The 18459-nt window shown below is 44.3% G+C and overlaps 2 protein-coding genes across 2 annotated transcripts in view; one reads left to right on the top strand and one right to left on the bottom strand.

Annotated features, from left to right (window-relative positions):
* The window catches only part of LOC145354069 (uncharacterized), a 169524-nt gene that overhangs the window by 86343 nt on the left and 64722 nt on the right, over window positions 1–18459 (bottom strand). The gene's annotated exons all lie outside the window — the stretch shown is intronic.
* LOC145353721 (sialic acid-binding Ig-like lectin 12) overlaps window positions 1–18459 on the top strand; it is a 71158-nt gene that overhangs the window by 47666 nt on the left and 5033 nt on the right. The window contains exons 3-7 of the mRNA XM_080204489.1: window positions 5434–5799; window positions 14530–14811; window positions 15391–15672; window positions 15991–16266; window positions 17573–17866. Of these exons, the coding sequence (XP_080060615.1) occupies window positions 5434–5799; window positions 14530–14811; window positions 15391–15672; window positions 15991–16266; window positions 17573–17866 (1500 nt within the window). The remainder of the gene's footprint in view (window positions 1–5433; window positions 5800–14529; window positions 14812–15390; window positions 15673–15990; window positions 16267–17572; window positions 17867–18459) is intronic.

The raw sequence follows: 18459 nt of genomic DNA, 5'->3' as shown, positions 1-18459 counted from the left end.
TTACTTTTCACCTGACGAAGAGGTAAACCTCAAAAGCCTGTGAGTTTACTATCAAATAAATCGGTTGGATTTAAACCTGGTGTTGTCAGACTTCTTACTGTGTTTACCCCAGTCCAACACTGGCATCTCCACATCATGCCTATATCCTATGCCCCAGCAAATGAAGGCAAGCATTCCGTATGCCTTCTTCGCCACCCTATCCTCCTTGGAAGTGGAGTCACAAGTGGACAGAATGGTGAAGAAGGTTGTCAGTATGCTTGGTTTCATCCGTCAAAATGCTGAATACAGGAGTTGGGAGATCTTGTTGAAGTTGTACAAGACATTGGTAAGGCCACACTTGGAATACTGTGTGCAATTCTGGTCACCCTATTATAGAAAGGATATTATTAAACTAGAAAGAGTGCAGAAAAGATTTTCTAGGATGCTACTGGGACTTGATGATTTGAGTTATAAATAGAGGCTGGATAAACTGGGACTTCTTTCTCTGGAGCGTAAGAGGCCGAGGGACGACCTTATAGAGGTCTATAAAATAATGAGGGGCAGAGATAAGGTAGATAGTCACTAACTTATCCCGAAGGTAGGGGAGTCTAAAACTAGAGGGCATAGGTTTAAGGTGAGAGAGGAGAGATACAAAAGTGTCCAGAAGGGCAATTTTTTTCAGAGGGTGGGGAGTGTCTGGAACAAACTGGCAAAGGTAATAGTAGAGAGGGGTGCAATTTTATCTTTTAAAAAGCATTTAGATAGTTACATGGGTACATTGGGTATAGAGGGATATGGGCCAAATGTGGGCAACTGGGATGAGCTTAGGGGTTTAAAGAAAGGGTGGCATAGACAAGTTGGGCCAAAGGGCCTGTTTCCATGCTGTAAACCTCTATGACTCTACGAATGTATCTACCTGTGCTACCTCACTCAGGGATCTATGGACTAGTATGTCAAGGTCTCTTTGTTCCTCAATACTCCCTCGGGACCTACCATTCATTTTGTATATCCTACACTTATGAGACCTGAGGATTAAATTCCATCTGCTATTGCTCTGCCCAATTTAACAGCTATGCTTCAGGGCTTCAGGGAAATATACCAAAGTTTTTCTAGATAAACAGTTTCTGGTACCTACAAGACCACTGCCTCAGTGTCCACCTCCTTCTTCCCTAGCTGACCATCCAATGATGGAGTGAACCAGAAACAGTTTGTTTCACCAGCAACAGCCAGTACATTTACCGACAGTTTGTCTTTGGACTGTGAATTGAGTTTCTTTTTTGTTTTGATTTGATCTATTATTGTCACATGTATTAGCATACAATGAAAAGTATTGTTTCTTGCGCGCTATACAGACAGAGCATACTGTCTGAGAAGGAAACAAATGAGTGCAGGATGTAGTGTTACACTCATAGCTAAGGTGTAGAGAAAGGTCAACTTAATGCAAGGTGAGTCTATTCAAAAGTCTGACAACAGCAGGGAAGGAGCTGTTCTTGAGTCGGTTGGTACGTGACCTCAGCCTTTTCATTCTTTTTCCCAAGGAAGAGGGCGGGAGAGAGAATGTCCGGTGCATGGGATCCTTGATTATGCTGGCTGCTTTGCTGAGGCAGTGGGAAGTGTAGACAGTCAATGGATGGGAGGCTGGTTTGTGTGATGGATTGGACTACATTCACAACCTTTTGCAGTATATTGCGGTCCTGGGCAGAGTAAATGTCATGAACAAACCAACATATGTAGAGTTAAGTCCCTTCTACTCAGAAATACTCAACCTCTATGCTAATGGTGTTAGCAAAACATACATAAAAATCATTTGATCTCTTATCCAAGCTGTGATACAACCAGGAAGAGTGCTTTCTATGGTGCATCTGTAAAAGCTGTTGAGAGTTGTAGTTGACGTGCCAAATTTTTTTTAGTCTTCTGAGAAAGTTGGTGGGCTTTCTTAACTATAGTGTTGGCATGGGGGGGACCAGGACAGGTCGTTGGTGATCTGGACACCTAAAAACTTGAAGCTCTCGACCCTTTCTACTTTGTCCCCATTGATGTGGACAGGGGCATGTTCTCCTTTACACTTCCTGAAGTTGATGACAATCTCCTTCATTGTCACGTCATTTTTGTACCACGTGGGCACATTTTCCTTGGTTCAGCTTGCCATTTGATTTATTCAGCTTTTGCTTTCTGAAAATTTCACCTGAAACTTCTGCCTTTTTCCAACAAAAGCATTCAGCATAGACCTTTTTTCCACAATTTCTGTATATAGTATTTTTGCACCAACAATCTATTCCTGAGTACCTGTTTTTTTTGGCAATACCATGGCAAATGCAAATCTGTGTTTGTGTTTGAGTTTTGGCCAACATTTTGTGAATTCTTGTTCTTGAGCTCAATTGTTGAGCATTTTTCATGGATACAACAACTTCTAAAGTTTTCTTTCAGGTCAGCTTACTTTCAGTTAAACTGGAGTTTGAATAGCCTTGCTCCTTAAACCATGGAGTAATCGATCTCTGATGGTATCATTTAACACATCCCCGAATTTGCAGTGTTCAGCCAGTCTTTTCAGCGTAGCTCGAAACTGTGCAACTGATAAACCATCTTCTTGGTTGCAATTATGGAACGTAAACTTTCCTATGATCATAGAAATCATAGAAACCCTACAGTGCAGAAAGAGGACATTTGTCCCATCAAGTCTGCATCGACCACAATACCGCCCATTCCCTACTCCTATATCCCGACACATTTACCCGCTAATCCCTCTAACCCACATATCTCAGAACACTAAGTGGCAATGTTTTTTAGCATGGCCAATCAACCTAAGCCACACATCTTTGGAATAATTAAAGCAGTTTTGGTGAATAGTTGCCTGCAATATTTCCATTATTTCATTGTAATTTTTCATGCCTGACTTTGTACCAGACTTCCCAGGAGGCTAAATGTTCCCTCCGCCTCCACTATTATGCTCAGGAATGTTGGGACTGTTATATTTGCTGCTATCTTGTTTGTTCAGACAAAATAGTCAAATCTCTCTGTATACGAGCTCTACTTCCCGCTGCCTCGGAAAAGTAGCCAGCATTAGGGTGGCACAGTGGTTTGCACTGCTGTCTCACAGTACCAGGGACCAGGTTTGATTCCCAGCTTTGGTCACCGTCTGTGTGAGTTTGCACATTTTCCCCATGTCTGCATGGGTTTCCTCTGGGTGCTCCAGTTTCCTCCCACACTCTGAAGATGTGTGGGTTCGGTGGATTGGCTGTGCTAAATTGCTCTGTAGTGTCAGGGGCATTAGCTAGGGTAAATGCATGAGGTTGTGGGGATAGGGCCTGGGTGGGAATGTGGTCAGTGCAGACCCGATGGGTCAAATGGCCTCCTTCTGCACTGTAGGATTCCATAAGTTCTATAATTAAGAATCCCACACACCCCGGACCTTCTCTCTCCACCTTCTTCCTTCAGGAAAAAGATACAAAAGTCTGTCACGTACCAACCAACTAAAGAACAGCTTCTTCCCTGCTGCAATCAGACATTTGAATGGAGCTATGTCGCACTAAGTTGATCTTTCTCTACACCTTATGACTGTAACACTACATTCTGCACTCTCTCCTTTCCTTCTCTATGAACGGTATACTCTGCATAGTATGCAAGAAACAATACTTTTCACTGTATGTTAACACATATGACAATAAGAAATCAAATCAAATCAAAAGGTACCAACGGAGCCAAAAACTCTTGCTACTTTTCACTATGAAATGACTCGCGTGAGCATGGTGTGCTATGTAATTTTTTTAGCATGATCTTGCTTCCGTTCTCCCCAAAACAAGGTAAACCTGAACTCAGTCTGTTTCCCTTTGTGCTTGACAACATCCCCCAGCTCTACATTTGTTGTTGCAGGCTACTTGTGACTCACGGTGCTCCCGGTAATGTTACGCATCATTTCAGGCGGAATATGTGGCCAGCTTCTTTCCAATGTTGTTTTCTTCAGATTCCTTGCTGATTTTTCAGTTCGTGCAATGTTTATAACTGTTTTGGTGCTTGTATTTTAGGAAAGATGCAGTGGCATTGGACGAAGTTCAGAGAAGGTTCGCTAGATTGATTCCAGAAATGAGGGGTTTGTCGTCTGAAGAGAGATTGAACAGTTTAGGCCTATACTCTCTGGAATTTAGAAGAATGAGGGGAGATCAAATTGAGGTATTCAAGGTGATGAAAGGCTATGGATAAATGGATGTGGAGCAGATGCTTCCTCTTGTGGAACATTCTAGGATGAGAGGTCATAGTCTTAGATTAAGGGGTAGCAAACGTTAAACAGAGTTGAGGAGAAACTACTTCTCCCAAAGGGTTGTGAATCTGTGTAATTTACTACCCCAGAGTGCGGTGGATGCTGGGAGTGTGAGTAAATTTAAGGAGGAGTTAGATTTTTAATTGGTAATGGGTTCAAGGGTTACGGGGAGAAGGCAGGAAAATGGGGCTAAGGATCATATCAGCCATGATCGAATTGCGGAGTGGACTCAATGGGCTGAATAGCCTAATTCTGATCCTCATATCTGTGAGGGCATAATGGGGGAATATATTTTGCAAATTTATGAGTAAGTTGATTTACAGCCTAGACATGACCCTGGATTCAGGAATAGACGTCTATTCAGCTTGGCAGTGGGAACTCCACTTTGACCTTTACAGTATCATCTACTGTATCCAGGCAACAAGGAAGTCACTTTAGCCAAGATGGGAGTAACGTCCCATATGTAATAGACAAATGAGAAAACATTATGCTGGAAAGTACTAAGCAATTGGCTGAAGTATCTGACAATGATCTATGTTGATGCATGGACATTAAATGAAATTACTTATAAACTAACCAAAGGCGGAGAATCAGATTAAGAAAATGTATGAGTCCTGTTTTATAATGATAACATTAGAATTTATTCAAACGGTACAGGTATTCTACACCTGAGACCATCGGTATAATTTATCCCATTGATCACTGGTTTTTAATGAAGTTTTACCTTTATACTGTGACATTGGTTTCCAGACTATAATTGCCACCACACTGGAAAACCCCACTGACAATAACAGGGGATTGAGAGGAATTTTGTAAGGAGCAGCAGCACCGGCATGCAGCAGATAAGCCGAATGGTCCGTTTATTTGCTTGATCTGATACAATCCTATGGATTCTCACTTATCCTTTATCGCTGGTTTGTAAATTAGCACTGAATGTGTCTCATTCTTGTGGACATTGTGTTGGGTGGAGACTGACACCATTAAACAGGGTCCTGAGGACCATGTGCCAGTATAGAATGAACTGGTCCACTCTTGTGTCCAAGATTTTCTTTCATCCATTCTGAAATTTTGGGGAGTTTCTTGTCATTCTGTAGATGGTCCACACTGCAGCCACTGTGCACCAGTGATGGAGGGGGTGAATATTGGCCTAGTGGATCTACAAAACATCCAGTTTTAAATATTGATATTTCTCTCCCCAGTTGGACTGTCACAGGAGTGGAAAAATGACATTCCACAAGAGGTGACAGCACAGGAAGGTTCATGCGTACAGATTCCATGTCAGTACAGTTATCCATCACAATTGGCAAACCAGCCACGAGCCGGAATCTGGTTTAATAATGAAAAACAGTCATCATCATCTCTAGCCTTTCACTCCAAGGATCACAATCAGGAGGCACCACAATTCCACGGTCGGACCTGGCTGTCTGGAGACCTGAAAGATGGTGACTGTTCCCTGATTATAAACAATGTCAGAAAGGAAGATGCTGGACCTTATTTTTTCAGGATAGAATTTGACAACAAGAATAGTTACAGCTACTACCCTGCAACCCAGGTTCACATTTCTGGTAAGTGCAATATTTTATAATAACTCAACTATTCACAATGTGAATTCGCCCTGTGAATGAACAAAAAGAAACACATGCAAATGACACAGGAACTTATACTGTGGAAAAATGCCATGAACTATAACTACAGATTGAACAGGCTGAAAAAGAAATCATAGAAACTCTACAGTACAGAAAGAGTCCATTTGGCCCATCAAGTCTGCACTGACCACAATCCCACCCAGGCTCTACCCCCGATATCCTCACATATTTTACCCACTAATCCCTCTTACCGACACATCTCAGGACTCTAAGGGGCAATTTTAGAATGGCCAATCAACCTAGCCCACACATCTTTAGACTGTGGGAGGAAACCAGAGCACCCGGAAAAAACCCACACAGACACGGGGAGAATGTGCAAACTTCACACAGACAGTGACCCAAAAACATAGAATCCTACAGTGCAGAAAAAGGCCCTTCAGCCCATTGAGTCTGCACCAAACACAATCCCACCAAGGTCCTACACCCATATCCCTACATATTACACCCACTAATCCCTCTAACCTACACATCCCTAGATACTAAAGGACAATTTCTTAGCATGGCCAATCAACCTAATCCACACATTCCAAGCCGGGAATCAAACCCAGGTCCGTGGAACTGTGAAGCAGCAGTGCTAACCACTGTGCAACCATGCCAAAGAAAAGAGTAAATAATGGTACATAGACCACAAAATTATTTGTTTCTCTATTCCTACCGAGTAAATACTTCAAGAAGGGTGAGATTTGTTATAGGAAGCTTATTCATGCAATCACTGAAGTGGGCTGTTATGACACACTTCCCTCCAGGTGATGTCAAGATGTCAATCAGTCTTCAAATGTAGTTCATTTTATTTTGGGAATGTTTACTCTTCCGCTGTTGATATTGACGAGTTCAGCCTGTGTAGACCTTCACTGCAAGGAGAATTTTTCAGGCTTGTTTGTCTGGTTCAGTGACAACTGAATCAAGAAACCAGGGGCGGGTTTTTTTGGCTGCTCTCACCCCAAAACCGGAAAATTCCACACAAAGCCAACAAACCTTTGCATGGTCCGGTCCTGCCTGCTATGAATCCCATGGCAGAAGGGGTGGGAAAAATCTCTAGCATCACTCTGTATGCTGTTTAAACATTTTGCATTCGGCCAGTAAGTCAGCTGTATCCCACAACAAACTGGGGAATTCTGTGAACATTTTGACAATATCACTTTGTCTTTCCTTCCTGATATTTCCTGCAATGAGTGTTGTTGCAGCTCCTTTGGTGCGTTTTTCCAAATCTCTTCCCATTACAATCATAATGTTCCTTGACCTAATTTTTAGGATTGTTTTCTTTTGTTTGTTTTTCCTTCTGCTTGATTCTTCCTCACTCATCGTTGATCCGGCCCACACCCTGGTCACTCTGCTTTCCTGACTGAGCTAACATAGTGCTGGTCTTCTCGACATGCTGTCCCACTCAGTGAACACAGTAAAAAGTCTGACAACACCAGGTTTCAGTCCAACCGATTTATTTGATAGTAAACTCACAAGCTTTCGGGTTAGCCCCTTCGTCAGGTGAATGGAGAGTTCTGGCCTCAGACAGAGCATATAAAGCACAGACAGTTTACAGATTACTGATTAGAATGTGAATCTTTACACCTAACCTGCTGTTCAAGTCTTAAAGTGGCTGACAATGTGAGTGGAAGGAGCACTGATCACAGGTTAAAAAAATGTGTATTGTCTCCAGACAGTACAGTAAGTGAGGTTTTGCAAACCCAGGCAAGTCACGGGGGTTACAGATAGTGTGACAGGATCCTTGTTGAGACCGTCCTCATGTGTGCGGAACTTGGTTATCAGTCTCTGCTCAGCGACTCTGCGCTGTCGTGTGTCGTGAAGGCCGCCTTGGAGAATGCCGCCTTGGCCGCCTTCACGACACACAACAGCGCAGCGTTGCTGAGCAGAGACTGATAGCCAAGTTCCGCACACATGAGGACAGTCTCAACAAGGATCTTGGGTTCATGTCGCACTATCTGTAACCCCCATGACTTGCCTGGGTTTGCAAAACCTCACTTACTGTACTGTCTGGAGACAATACACATTTTTTTAACCTGTGATCAGTGCTCCTTCCACTCACATTGTCGGCCACTTTAAGACTAGAACAGCAGGTTAGGTGTAAAGATTCGCATTCTAATCAGTAATCTGTAAACTGTCTGTGCTTTATATGCTCTGTCTGAGGCCAGAACTCTCCATTCACCTGATGAAGAGGCTAACCCTGAAAGCTAGTGAGTGTACTATCAAATAAATTGGTTGGACTTAAACCTGGTGTTGTCAGACTTTTTACTGTGTTTACCCCAGTCCAACGCTGGCACATCCACATCACCACTCAGTTAAATGAGAGGCAACGTGCTGTAATCTCACTATGGGCGTGGGGGAGTGGCGGAGGGCAGCAGGGTACTCACTCTTTATTTGAGCATATCTGTGCAATCAAAGCTTTCTAGCAACACCTCACCAGCGATTGTCAATTCAATTTAGAACCTTAGTTAGGCCGCACTTGGAATATAGTGTTCAATTCTGGTTGCCAAACTCCCAGAAGGATGTGGAGGCTTTGGAGAGGATGCAGAAAAGATTTACCAGGATATTGCCTGGTATGGAGGGCATCAGCCATGAGGAGAGGTTGGAAAAAATTGGTTTGTTCTCAATGGAACTACGGAGATTAAGGGGCGATCTGATAGAAGTCTACAAGATAATGAGAGGCATGGATAGAGTGGATAGTCAGAAGCTTTTTCCCAGAGTGGAAGAGCCAATTACTAGGGAGCATAGGCTTAAAGTGTGAGGGGCAAGGTTTAAAGGAGATATACGAGGCAGATTCTTTGCACAGAGGGTGGTGGGTGTCTGGAACTCGCTGCCAGGGTGAAGTAGTGGAAGCGGATACGGTTGTGACTTCTAAGGGGCATCCTGACAAATATGTGAATAGGATAGGAATAGAAGGATATGGTCCCCGGAGGGTAGAGGGTTTTGGTTCAGTCAGGCAGCATGGTCGGTGCAGGCTTGGAGGTCCGAAGGGCCTGTTCCTGTGCTGTAATTTTCTTTGTTCTTTGTTCAATGGTCTCTGATTGAGTTCAGAGTTCATCCTTGTAACAATGATTTCTCTTGTGGGACTGTGATTTCTATTTGAACTGATGCTTCATGTTATATTTATCTAAAAGGATCCATTCTCTATGTGTTAGATTTCACAGATAAACCCACGATATTCCCTGCTGAAATTATTGCAGGAAAGCGTGTGGACATAATCTGCACCTTCAACACAACGTGCAATGGAACAGCACCTGTCTTAACCTGGGACACTCCCACTGACATACCTGGATCAGTCTCAAACACTGTAACTCAGCATGGTGTCACTCTGACCTATACTTCTGTTCTGACTCTGATCCCATCACCCAAACACCACGGCCACAATCTCACTTGTAGAGTGAGATACCCATCTGTTTCATCCGAGCAGATCGTCGTACTAACTGTGTTGTGTAAGTACAGGCATCATCTATTCTACATTAGCCCGAATGGTTTAGATTGTGCACGTGAAAATACCATAAAGAGCACAATACATCGCAAAGGGACATTTGTCTTTATCTGATTAAAAATTCACCACTGATGTTGCAGCACTCCATCGGTTCAAACCCTCTGACAGTGCGGCACTCTCTCAGTACTAACCCTCTGACAGTGCGGCACTCCCTCAGTACTGACCTCTGAGAGTATGGCACTGCCTCAGTACTGACCCTCTGACAGTGCGGCACTCCCTCAGTACTGACGCTCTGACAGTGCGGCACTCCCTCAGTACTGACCCTCTGACAGTGCGGCACTCCCTCAGCACTGACCCTCTGACAGTGCGGCACTCCCTCAGTACTGACACTCTGACAGTGCGGCACTCTCTCAGTACTGACCCTCTGACAGTGCGGCACTCCCTCAGCACTGACCCTCTGACAATGTGGCACTCCCTCAATACTGACCCTCTGACAGTGTGGCAGTTCCTCAGAACTGACCCTCTAAGAGTGTGGCACTCCCTCAGTACTGACCCTCTGACAGTGCAGCACTCCCTCAGTACTGACCCTCTGACAGTTCAGCACTCCCTCAGTACTGACACTCTGGGAGTGTGGCACTCCCTCAGCACTGACTCTCTGACAGTGAGACACTCTCTCAGTAATGACCCTCTGACAGTGCGGCACTCCCTCAGTACTGACCCTCTGATAGTGCAGCATTCCCTCAGTACTGACCATCTGACAATCTCCCTCATTAGATCTTCTGATTGAGCGGCACTCCCTCAATACTGACCCTCTGACAGTGTGGCACTCCCTCAGTACTAACCCTCTGACAGTGCAGCACTCCCTCAGTACCGACCCTCTGACAGTGCGAGACTCCCTCAGTAGTGACCCTCTGATAGTGCAGCACTCCCTCAGTACAGACCCTCTGACAGTGTGACATTCCCTCAGTATTGATCCTCTGACAGTGTGGCACTCCCTCAGCACTGACCCTCTGACTGTGCAGCAGTCCCTCAATACTAACCCTCTGACAGTGCAGCACTCTCTCAGTACTGAACTGAAGTGCGTGTCTGGATTTTGTGCTTTGTGGTGCAGTAAACTGCATTCATATAACAACTTTCACATTCTCAGAGCCTCTCACAGTGCTTTACAGTTGCTGCAATTTAACTGATCTTTATTTAATTTTAGATGCACCTCAGAATCTCTCATTGACTTCTCCTGAAATGATTAACTCTTCATCGATCAACATAACTGAGGGGAATTCAACAGTGATAATCTGCTCTGTTGAGAGCTTCCCAGCTTCTAACCTAACCTGGAGACATCTTAATGTCGCAGTGAACAAAACAAGATCCAACAATGAGCTGTGGTTGGTGATTCCTCACATTACACCCAGGGACACTGGAGACTATCAATGTGTGGCAGAGAATGAACATGGAGCAGTGGAGGGGTCCATCACCATCACTGTGGAACGTGAGTGTACACAGACGGCAACATCACACACTCTCAAACACACTCTTGTGCACATTCAAAAACACACAGAAACATCATATGCAGACATTCCAGAAATATACACAGAGATACACAGACATGCAGACACAGGAAACACACACCGTTTGTTCGTCACTATATTCATCATCATCAATATTCAACCCCTCCACCACTAATGCACAATGGCAGCAGTTTGAACCATCCACACAGTGCACTGCAGCAACTTGTCAATGCTCCTTCAACATCAAGGTAAGGGCAGCAGATGCATGGGAACACCGCTGCCAACAAGCTCCCCACCAAGCTACTTACCATCTTGATTTGGAAATTTATTAGCTGTTCCCTCACGGTCATTGGATTAAAATTCTTGAACTCTGTCCCCAACAGCACTCTGGGTGTATTGGTGCCACATGGACTACAGCAGATCAGGAAGGCAACTCAGCTTATAATGGGGCAATTAGGGATGGGCAATGATTGCTGGCCTTATCAGCAATGTGCATATCTTGTATAAGAATAGTGAAAAACACACATACTCAGTGGACATTATAAATGTGACTTAGCAACTTATGCAGAGGAAAGATATCCTGAAATGCAAATAGACATCATATAGAAAGAGAAGAAGCATGGGGTCTTACTGTACATTGTGTTTTCTCACAATAAAATCTCGCTTTGTTCTTAGATGTACCACGGAATCTCTCACTGAGTTCTCCTAATACGATTAACGGTTCATGGGTCAATATAATTGAGGGGAATTCGACAGTGATAATCTGCTCTGTCGAGAGCTTCCCAGCTTCTAACCTGACCTGGAGACATCTTAATGTCACAGTGAACAGAACAAGATCCAACAATGAGCTGTGGTTGGTGATTCCTCACGTTACATCCAGGGACAGCGGAGTATATCAGTGTGTGGCAGAGAATGAACTTGGAGCAGTGGAGGGGTCCATCACCATCACTGTGGAACGTGAGTGTGCACAGACTTCCACATCACACACGCACGCACACACACACAAGGACAAAGTAGCCACTGGACTGGCAGCCCCTCCATCACCTTCAACATTCACTCCCTCCACCCGCAATGCACAGTGACAGCCATGTGTACCATCTACAAGATGCACTGCAGCAACTCACCAAGGCTCCTTAGGCAGCACCTCCCAAACCCAGCATCTCTCTCACTAAGATAGCGTGCCCCTTTAGGGGGCATGTTCTTGGAGGGTCATGTGCTCCATTCAGCCAATTGGAGTGGAGGGCATGAATCATGGGACTGAGCATGAATTTTCCCTGCAGTCAGGAATCTGGAGTCATGGAATACAATTGCTTTTATGTCACCCTTTTAAATAGTCATTTTCCTCCAATAAATTGTTCATCCATTGATCTATTTGGTGGTCACCCATCTTTGAAGGTACTTCATTTGGCAATAAGGATCAATGGGAGTGCCTTCCTATTGCTGCAGAAATTGGCAGAGCAGACCTCGTGTGGTAGACAAGCAGCAAACATGTTCAGCAACATGTTTAAGTAGTAAAATGCCCCTTTTTGGAAAACCTAACACGGAGCAGTGGGTGCAATATGTCAAAAGCATGCATTTTGTTTAAGGCCAATTAAACCTGGGAGAAGGGAAGCAGCAGACAAATATAAATAGCCTGATAAGGAATCCAACTTCTCCAGATGCACCCAACACCAAAATCTTTGAGGAGCTTGTTGAATTGATTAAGGATCATGACTGCCTCAGTGAACATTCAGTGATACAAATTTAATTTGACTGCAAGAACCCCAGGGGAGCGCATAATGGCATTCATGGCATGCTTAAGGCAATTGGCTTAACAAAGTTTGAGTCTGCACTCAACGACATGCTGAGAGACAGACTAGTCTGCAGCATTAACAGTCAACCATTCAGAATGGAGGTGGATACTGGTGCCTCCCCTACAGTTATAGAGGAACAAACGTTTTGTTATTTACAAGGAAGGGTTCAGCCCCCAACAGTTAAGAAGCATGATGGCTATGCTGGCAACATATACTGTGGATGCTTTGAGGATCCTAGAAGCAGCAATAATGCCCCAAATTCACTAGCAGAAGTCAGCTCAACTGCCCCTAATATCGTAGAGGGCCAGGGGCTCAGTTTAATGGGCTGAGCTTGGCTTCACCAAGTTAAATTAAATTGGATGGAAATCTTCAAGATCTATAATGAAAACTTCCAGAATGTTTTCAAAAAGGATCGAGGTGTTCCAAGATGAATTAGGCAAGTTTCAGGGCCTAAATGCAAATATGTAGGTGGGTCCTGAGACCATGGCCAAATTTAACAGAACCTGACCTATACCTATGCCTTACATGATAAAGCTGAGTCTGAACTCGAATCTGGAAGAGTTAGACATTATTAAGCCTGTACAGTTTTCAGAGTGGCCAACTCACATCATGCCAGTAGTTAAGCCAGATAGAACTATGGGATTTGTGAGGACTGCTAATTGACATTCAATTAAGCAGCAAAATTAGATCAATACCCAATACCAAGATTTAAAGATTTGCAAGCTAAATTTGCAGGAGGTTTCTTATACTAAACTTGATATGAGCCATGTATATCAACAATTTGAATTAGATAAGGTGTCAAGAGAATTTGTTACAATCAACACCCACAAAGACGTATACCAGTATACTTGGCTACTCGTCAGGGTACCATCCGCATGTGAAATTTTCCAGCTCATGATGGAAAGCTTACTACAGAACCTACTAAAGTTGGTTGTCTATCTAGACGCTATACTTATTACAGAAGCGTCTGAAGAGGAACATCCAGCAAATTTCAAAGAAACTTCAAAAAGATTTAAGCAGGCTGGACTGAGGCTAAAAAGGGAGAAATGTACATTCTGGGCTCAAGAAATGACATGTTTAGGATTCAGAGTAGATGCGAATGAGCTGTAACTTATGTTCAAAGCAATTAAGGAAGTACCAGCCCCCAGAAATATATCAGAATTGAAATCTTCTTTAGGCATGGTGAGCTATTATGGGTACTTTATTCCCAATCTTTGGCACCCCAACACACACTGCTCAAGAAGCACTAGCGAAGGTATGGAAAGAATATCAGAAAGAGGCCTCTGAATGTGTTTAACTGCAGACATCCACTCTCTTAGTTTATCTTGACTCCTCAAAAGAGATAATTATTACTTGTGACATAGCTCTATATGAAATCAGATTGGTTTTATCAAGTGTTGGAGGATGGCAGCCTTTATATTACTCTCTATAAATAGATGTTTCCCTCTAAATATATTGTTATTTCATTCATAGGTGGTCACCCAAATTTGAAGATACTAAAGTCACCTACCAGGACAGGGCAACAGCTATATGGGGACACCACTGCCAACAGATTCCCTACCAAGCTACTTACCATCTTGATTTGAAAATTTATTGGCCATTCCCTCACGGTTATTGGATTAAAATCCTTGAACTCTGTCCCCAACAACACTCTGGGTATATTATGCCACATGGACTACAGCAATTCAGCTTCTAACAGGGCAATTAGGGAAGGGCAACGAATGCTGGTCTTACCTGCAATGTGCACATCTTGTGAAAGAATAGTGAGAATCACACATACTCAGTGGTCATTGTAAATGTGACTTTGCAACTTATAAAGAGGAAAGATATCCTGAAATGCAAATAGACATCAGATAGAGAAAGAGGAAGCATGGAGTCTTACTGTGCATTGTGTTTTCTCACAATAAAATCTTCCTTTTGTTTTTAGACATACCACAGAATCTCTCAATGAGTTCTCCTGAAATGATGAACGATTCATGGATCAATACAACTGAGGGGAATTCGACAGTGATAATCTGCTCTGTCGAGAGCTTCCCAGCTTCTAACCTGACCTGGAGACATCTTAATGTCACAGTGAACAGAACAAGATCCAACAACGAGCTGTGGTTGGTGATTCCTCGCGTTACATCCAGGGACACTGGAGACTATCAGTGTATGGCAGAGAATGAACATGGAGCAGTGGAGAGGTCCATCACCATCACTGTGGAACGTGAGTGTACACAGACTTCAACATCACACACGCAAATGAGTATACATAATTAGGCATGTATACACAATCCCAGATATGCAGCAAAACCTGAATAAGAGTCAGCTTGGGATGAGAAGTGACAAATAACGTTTGTGCTACCCAAGTGCCAGGCAACTCCTGTCTTGAAGGAGAGATTTTAACAATCTCCCCTTGACATTCAATGCTATTTACCATCACTGACTCCCCCACTATCAAAATCCTGGGGATTACCACTGACCAGAAATCTAACTGTACCTAGCCATATCAATACTATGGCAACAAGACCAAGTTAGAGACTGGGAGTTTTGCAGTGAATAACTCACCACCATCTTTCCAAGGGCGATTAGAGATGGATAATAAATGCTGTCCTACCAGCGACACTCACATCCCGTGAATAAATAAAAACAAACACATGGGGGGAGGGACCACTCTCAATGTTGATATTGGATTTTGCAATGGGGAAAGATGTTTTAAAATGCAGATACATATCAGATAGAGAGTGATGAAGCATGGACTCTTGCTGTGTACTGTGTTTGCTCACAATTAAATCTTTGTTTTTAGATTCACCACAGAATCTCTCAATGACTTCTCCTGATATGATTAACTCTTCATGGATCAATATAACTGAGGGGAATTCGACAGTGATAATCTGCTCTGTTGAGAGCTTCCCAGCTTCTAACCTGACCTGGAGACATCTTAATGTCACAATAAACAGAACAAGATCCGACAATGAGCTGTGGTTGGTGATTCCTCACGTTACATCCAGGGACACTGGAGACTATCAGTGTGTGGCAGAGAATGAACATGGAGCAATGGCGGGGTCCATCACCATCACTGTGGAGTGTGAGTGTACAGATACATTCTTTCGTTCTTTACCATCGTGGTTTCAGTGAAGCCATTGGCATCGTCTTAATTCTTCACCAGTTTTCTTCACCAGCTTTTGCTCGCCTGTTCCAACCTGTCCTGATGTGACTCAGGGTCAGGTTCTCTTCCAAGGAGATGAGAAATGACAGAGGGAGTTCCAGAGCTGAGGGTCTAGGCAGCTGAAAGCGCTGCTGCTAATGGTGGAGTGATGGAGTCCGGAATTGGAGGGGCGCAAAGATCTCGGAGGATTGTCAGGGGTGGGGATGAGCTGCTGATTCTCCTGTGTTCCTGTTCCAGATCCTCCACAGAAGACGATGGTGTCCATCAGTGGATCCTCAGGTGGGATCAGAGAGGGAAGCAATATCACATTAACCTGCTCCAGTGAAAGTGTGCCGCCGATATCTCATTACACCTGGTTCAGAGTCAAGGGGAACACCAGCACCCAGTTAAAGACAAGTATCTGCACTCTCTCCTTCACTCCTGTAACACGGGAGAATGATGCAAGTTTCTATTGCACAGTGAGGAACCCATTGGGTAACAGCACCTCCAACGTTACCCACCTGGATGTGCAATGTAAGCATTTAACTCTACCCAACTCTTCTTAAAAACCCAACACTTCCTGTCTGAGGACAGCCTGCCTGCTGGAGTTTAGCATAACCAGCTAAAGGCATAGTTGCCAATGGTGGAGTGATGAGAATTGGGGGATGTTCAAGGGGTTGAAACAGAAGGAGCGCAGAAATCGCAGAAGGTTGTAGAGTTGAAGAAGATCACAGAGTTAGGGAATTCTGCAGGGAGTAGACTGGGAGGTTTGTAGAGGCTGGAGAAGATTACAGAGATAGGAAGTGTTGTAGGGTCTGGAGGAGGTTACAGAGTTAGGGAGGGTTGTAGAGGCTCAAGGCAGTTACAGATAGGGAGGGTTGTAGGAGATTATAGAGATAGGGAGGGGTGTCGGGACTGAAGGAGATTATGTGGCTGGAGGAGGTTACAGTGATAGAAATGGTTGTAAGGGCTGGAGGAAATTATGGAGATAGAGAGAGTTGTAGGGGCAGGAGATTACAGAGATAGGGAGGGTTGTAGACGCTCAAGGCAGTTACAGGGATAGGGAGAGTTGTAGGGGCTGGAGGGGGTTATAGGGATAGGGAGGGTTGTGGAGACTGGAGGCAGTTACAGAGATAGGGAAGGTTGTAGAGTTGGAGGAGGTTTCAGAGGTAGGGAGGGTTGTCGGGACTGGAGAGTTACAGAGATAGGGAGCATTGTAGGGGGCTGGGGGAGATTACAGAGATAGGGAGAATTGTCAGGACTGAGGGAAGTTACAGAGATAGGCACATGGAGGTAATAGAGAGAGTGTTGTAGGGATGACAAGAGTTTATAGGGATAGGAAGGGTTGTAGTGATTGGAGGAGGTTACAGCAATTGGGAGGATTGTAGAGGCTCGATGAGCACACAGAAATAGGGAGGATTGTTGGGGCTTGAGGTGGTTACAGAGATAGGTAGGATTGTTGGGGCTGGAAAAGGTTACAGGAATAGAAAGGATGTAGGTGCTGGAGGAGGTTTCTGAGATAAGCAAAGGCTGGAAGAGCTAGAGGGGTTATAGAAATAGGGAGAGTTGGAGGAACTGAAGGAGATTATAGAGATGTCATTGTAGCTCAGTGAACAAAGAGTGATGAGTGAATGGGACTCAGTGCAAGTTTAGACACGGGGAGTAGAGTTTGGGATGAGTTGAAATTCTTGGATGTTTGAAGATGGGAGTCTGGACAGGGGAGTGTTGGGATAGTTGAGTCTGAGATATCGGAGTCACGGATGATTATTTCATGTTCAGAATCTATCTTACGCTCTAACCCTGCTCCGAGGTATTCTCAGTGTTCTCCTTCTCTCCTCAGATAAGCCTGAGATTTCCCAGGAGTCAGCCTGCACCCGCAGTTCAGAGGGGATCACCTGTGTCTGTGTGGCCAACTCCAACCCACCTGGAGATCTCACCTGGCACCTACCCCATGCCAACATCAGTGGTAATCAAACGCAAGGATGGTTGGCGTCGTGGCGGGTCAGAGATGGGCATCTGGTGACTGGCTCCCTAATCCTGCTGGGACACCAGGATGAGGAGGAAGTGACAGCAACCTGCTCAGTTCGAAACCCGCACGGGGAAGCCATGTTCAAGATGTTTCTGTGGGTCAAAGGTGAGCGAATGGTTCAGGATCAATCTCCACACAGCTCCCTTGATGCTTGAACTCTCGAATTCCCTCCCGCGCCCACTCCAGCTCTCTGTCTCTCTCTCTCCCCCTCTCCTTTAAATTGCTCTTTACAACTAACATCTTTGACCAAGTTTTTACTCAGCTGACGTTATGAAACAAAGGCAGTATTTGGTCACATTGGAGTCAGGTTGTTCAGGGATAGTGTCTGGTAACATTTCTTCACACGAAAGCGAATGGAAATCGAGACTTCGCTCTCCTGAAACAAAGCCATTGCATTGAAAATGAGTACAGATGATACAAACAGATGTTAAAGTGGGGAGGACATGTGTCAGGACTCGGCCTTTCATTCTCACTCCTTGATTTGATCTTAGAAGGATTTGTCTTGTCATTTATAAGGATGAAGGTCTGTGCTTAACCATTTATGTGCTGATGACAGGCTTTCTTGCGTTTAGAACATAAGAAATAGGAGCAGCAGTAGGCCATCTAGCCCTTCGAGCCTGCCCCGCCATTCAATAAGATCATGGCTGATCTGAAGTGGATCAGTTCCACTTTCCCACCTGCTCCCTATAATCCTTAAT

The sequence above is a fragment of the Carcharhinus amblyrhynchos genome, chromosome 16 (assembly GCF_965287045.1).
Source record: "Carcharhinus amblyrhynchos chromosome 16, sCarAmb.v2.hapA, whole genome shotgun sequence".
Classification (NCBI taxonomy): Eukaryota; Metazoa; Chordata; class Chondrichthyes; order Carcharhiniformes; family Carcharhinidae; genus Carcharhinus; species Carcharhinus amblyrhynchos.
This window is presented reverse-complemented; position numbering and strand designations above follow the sequence as displayed.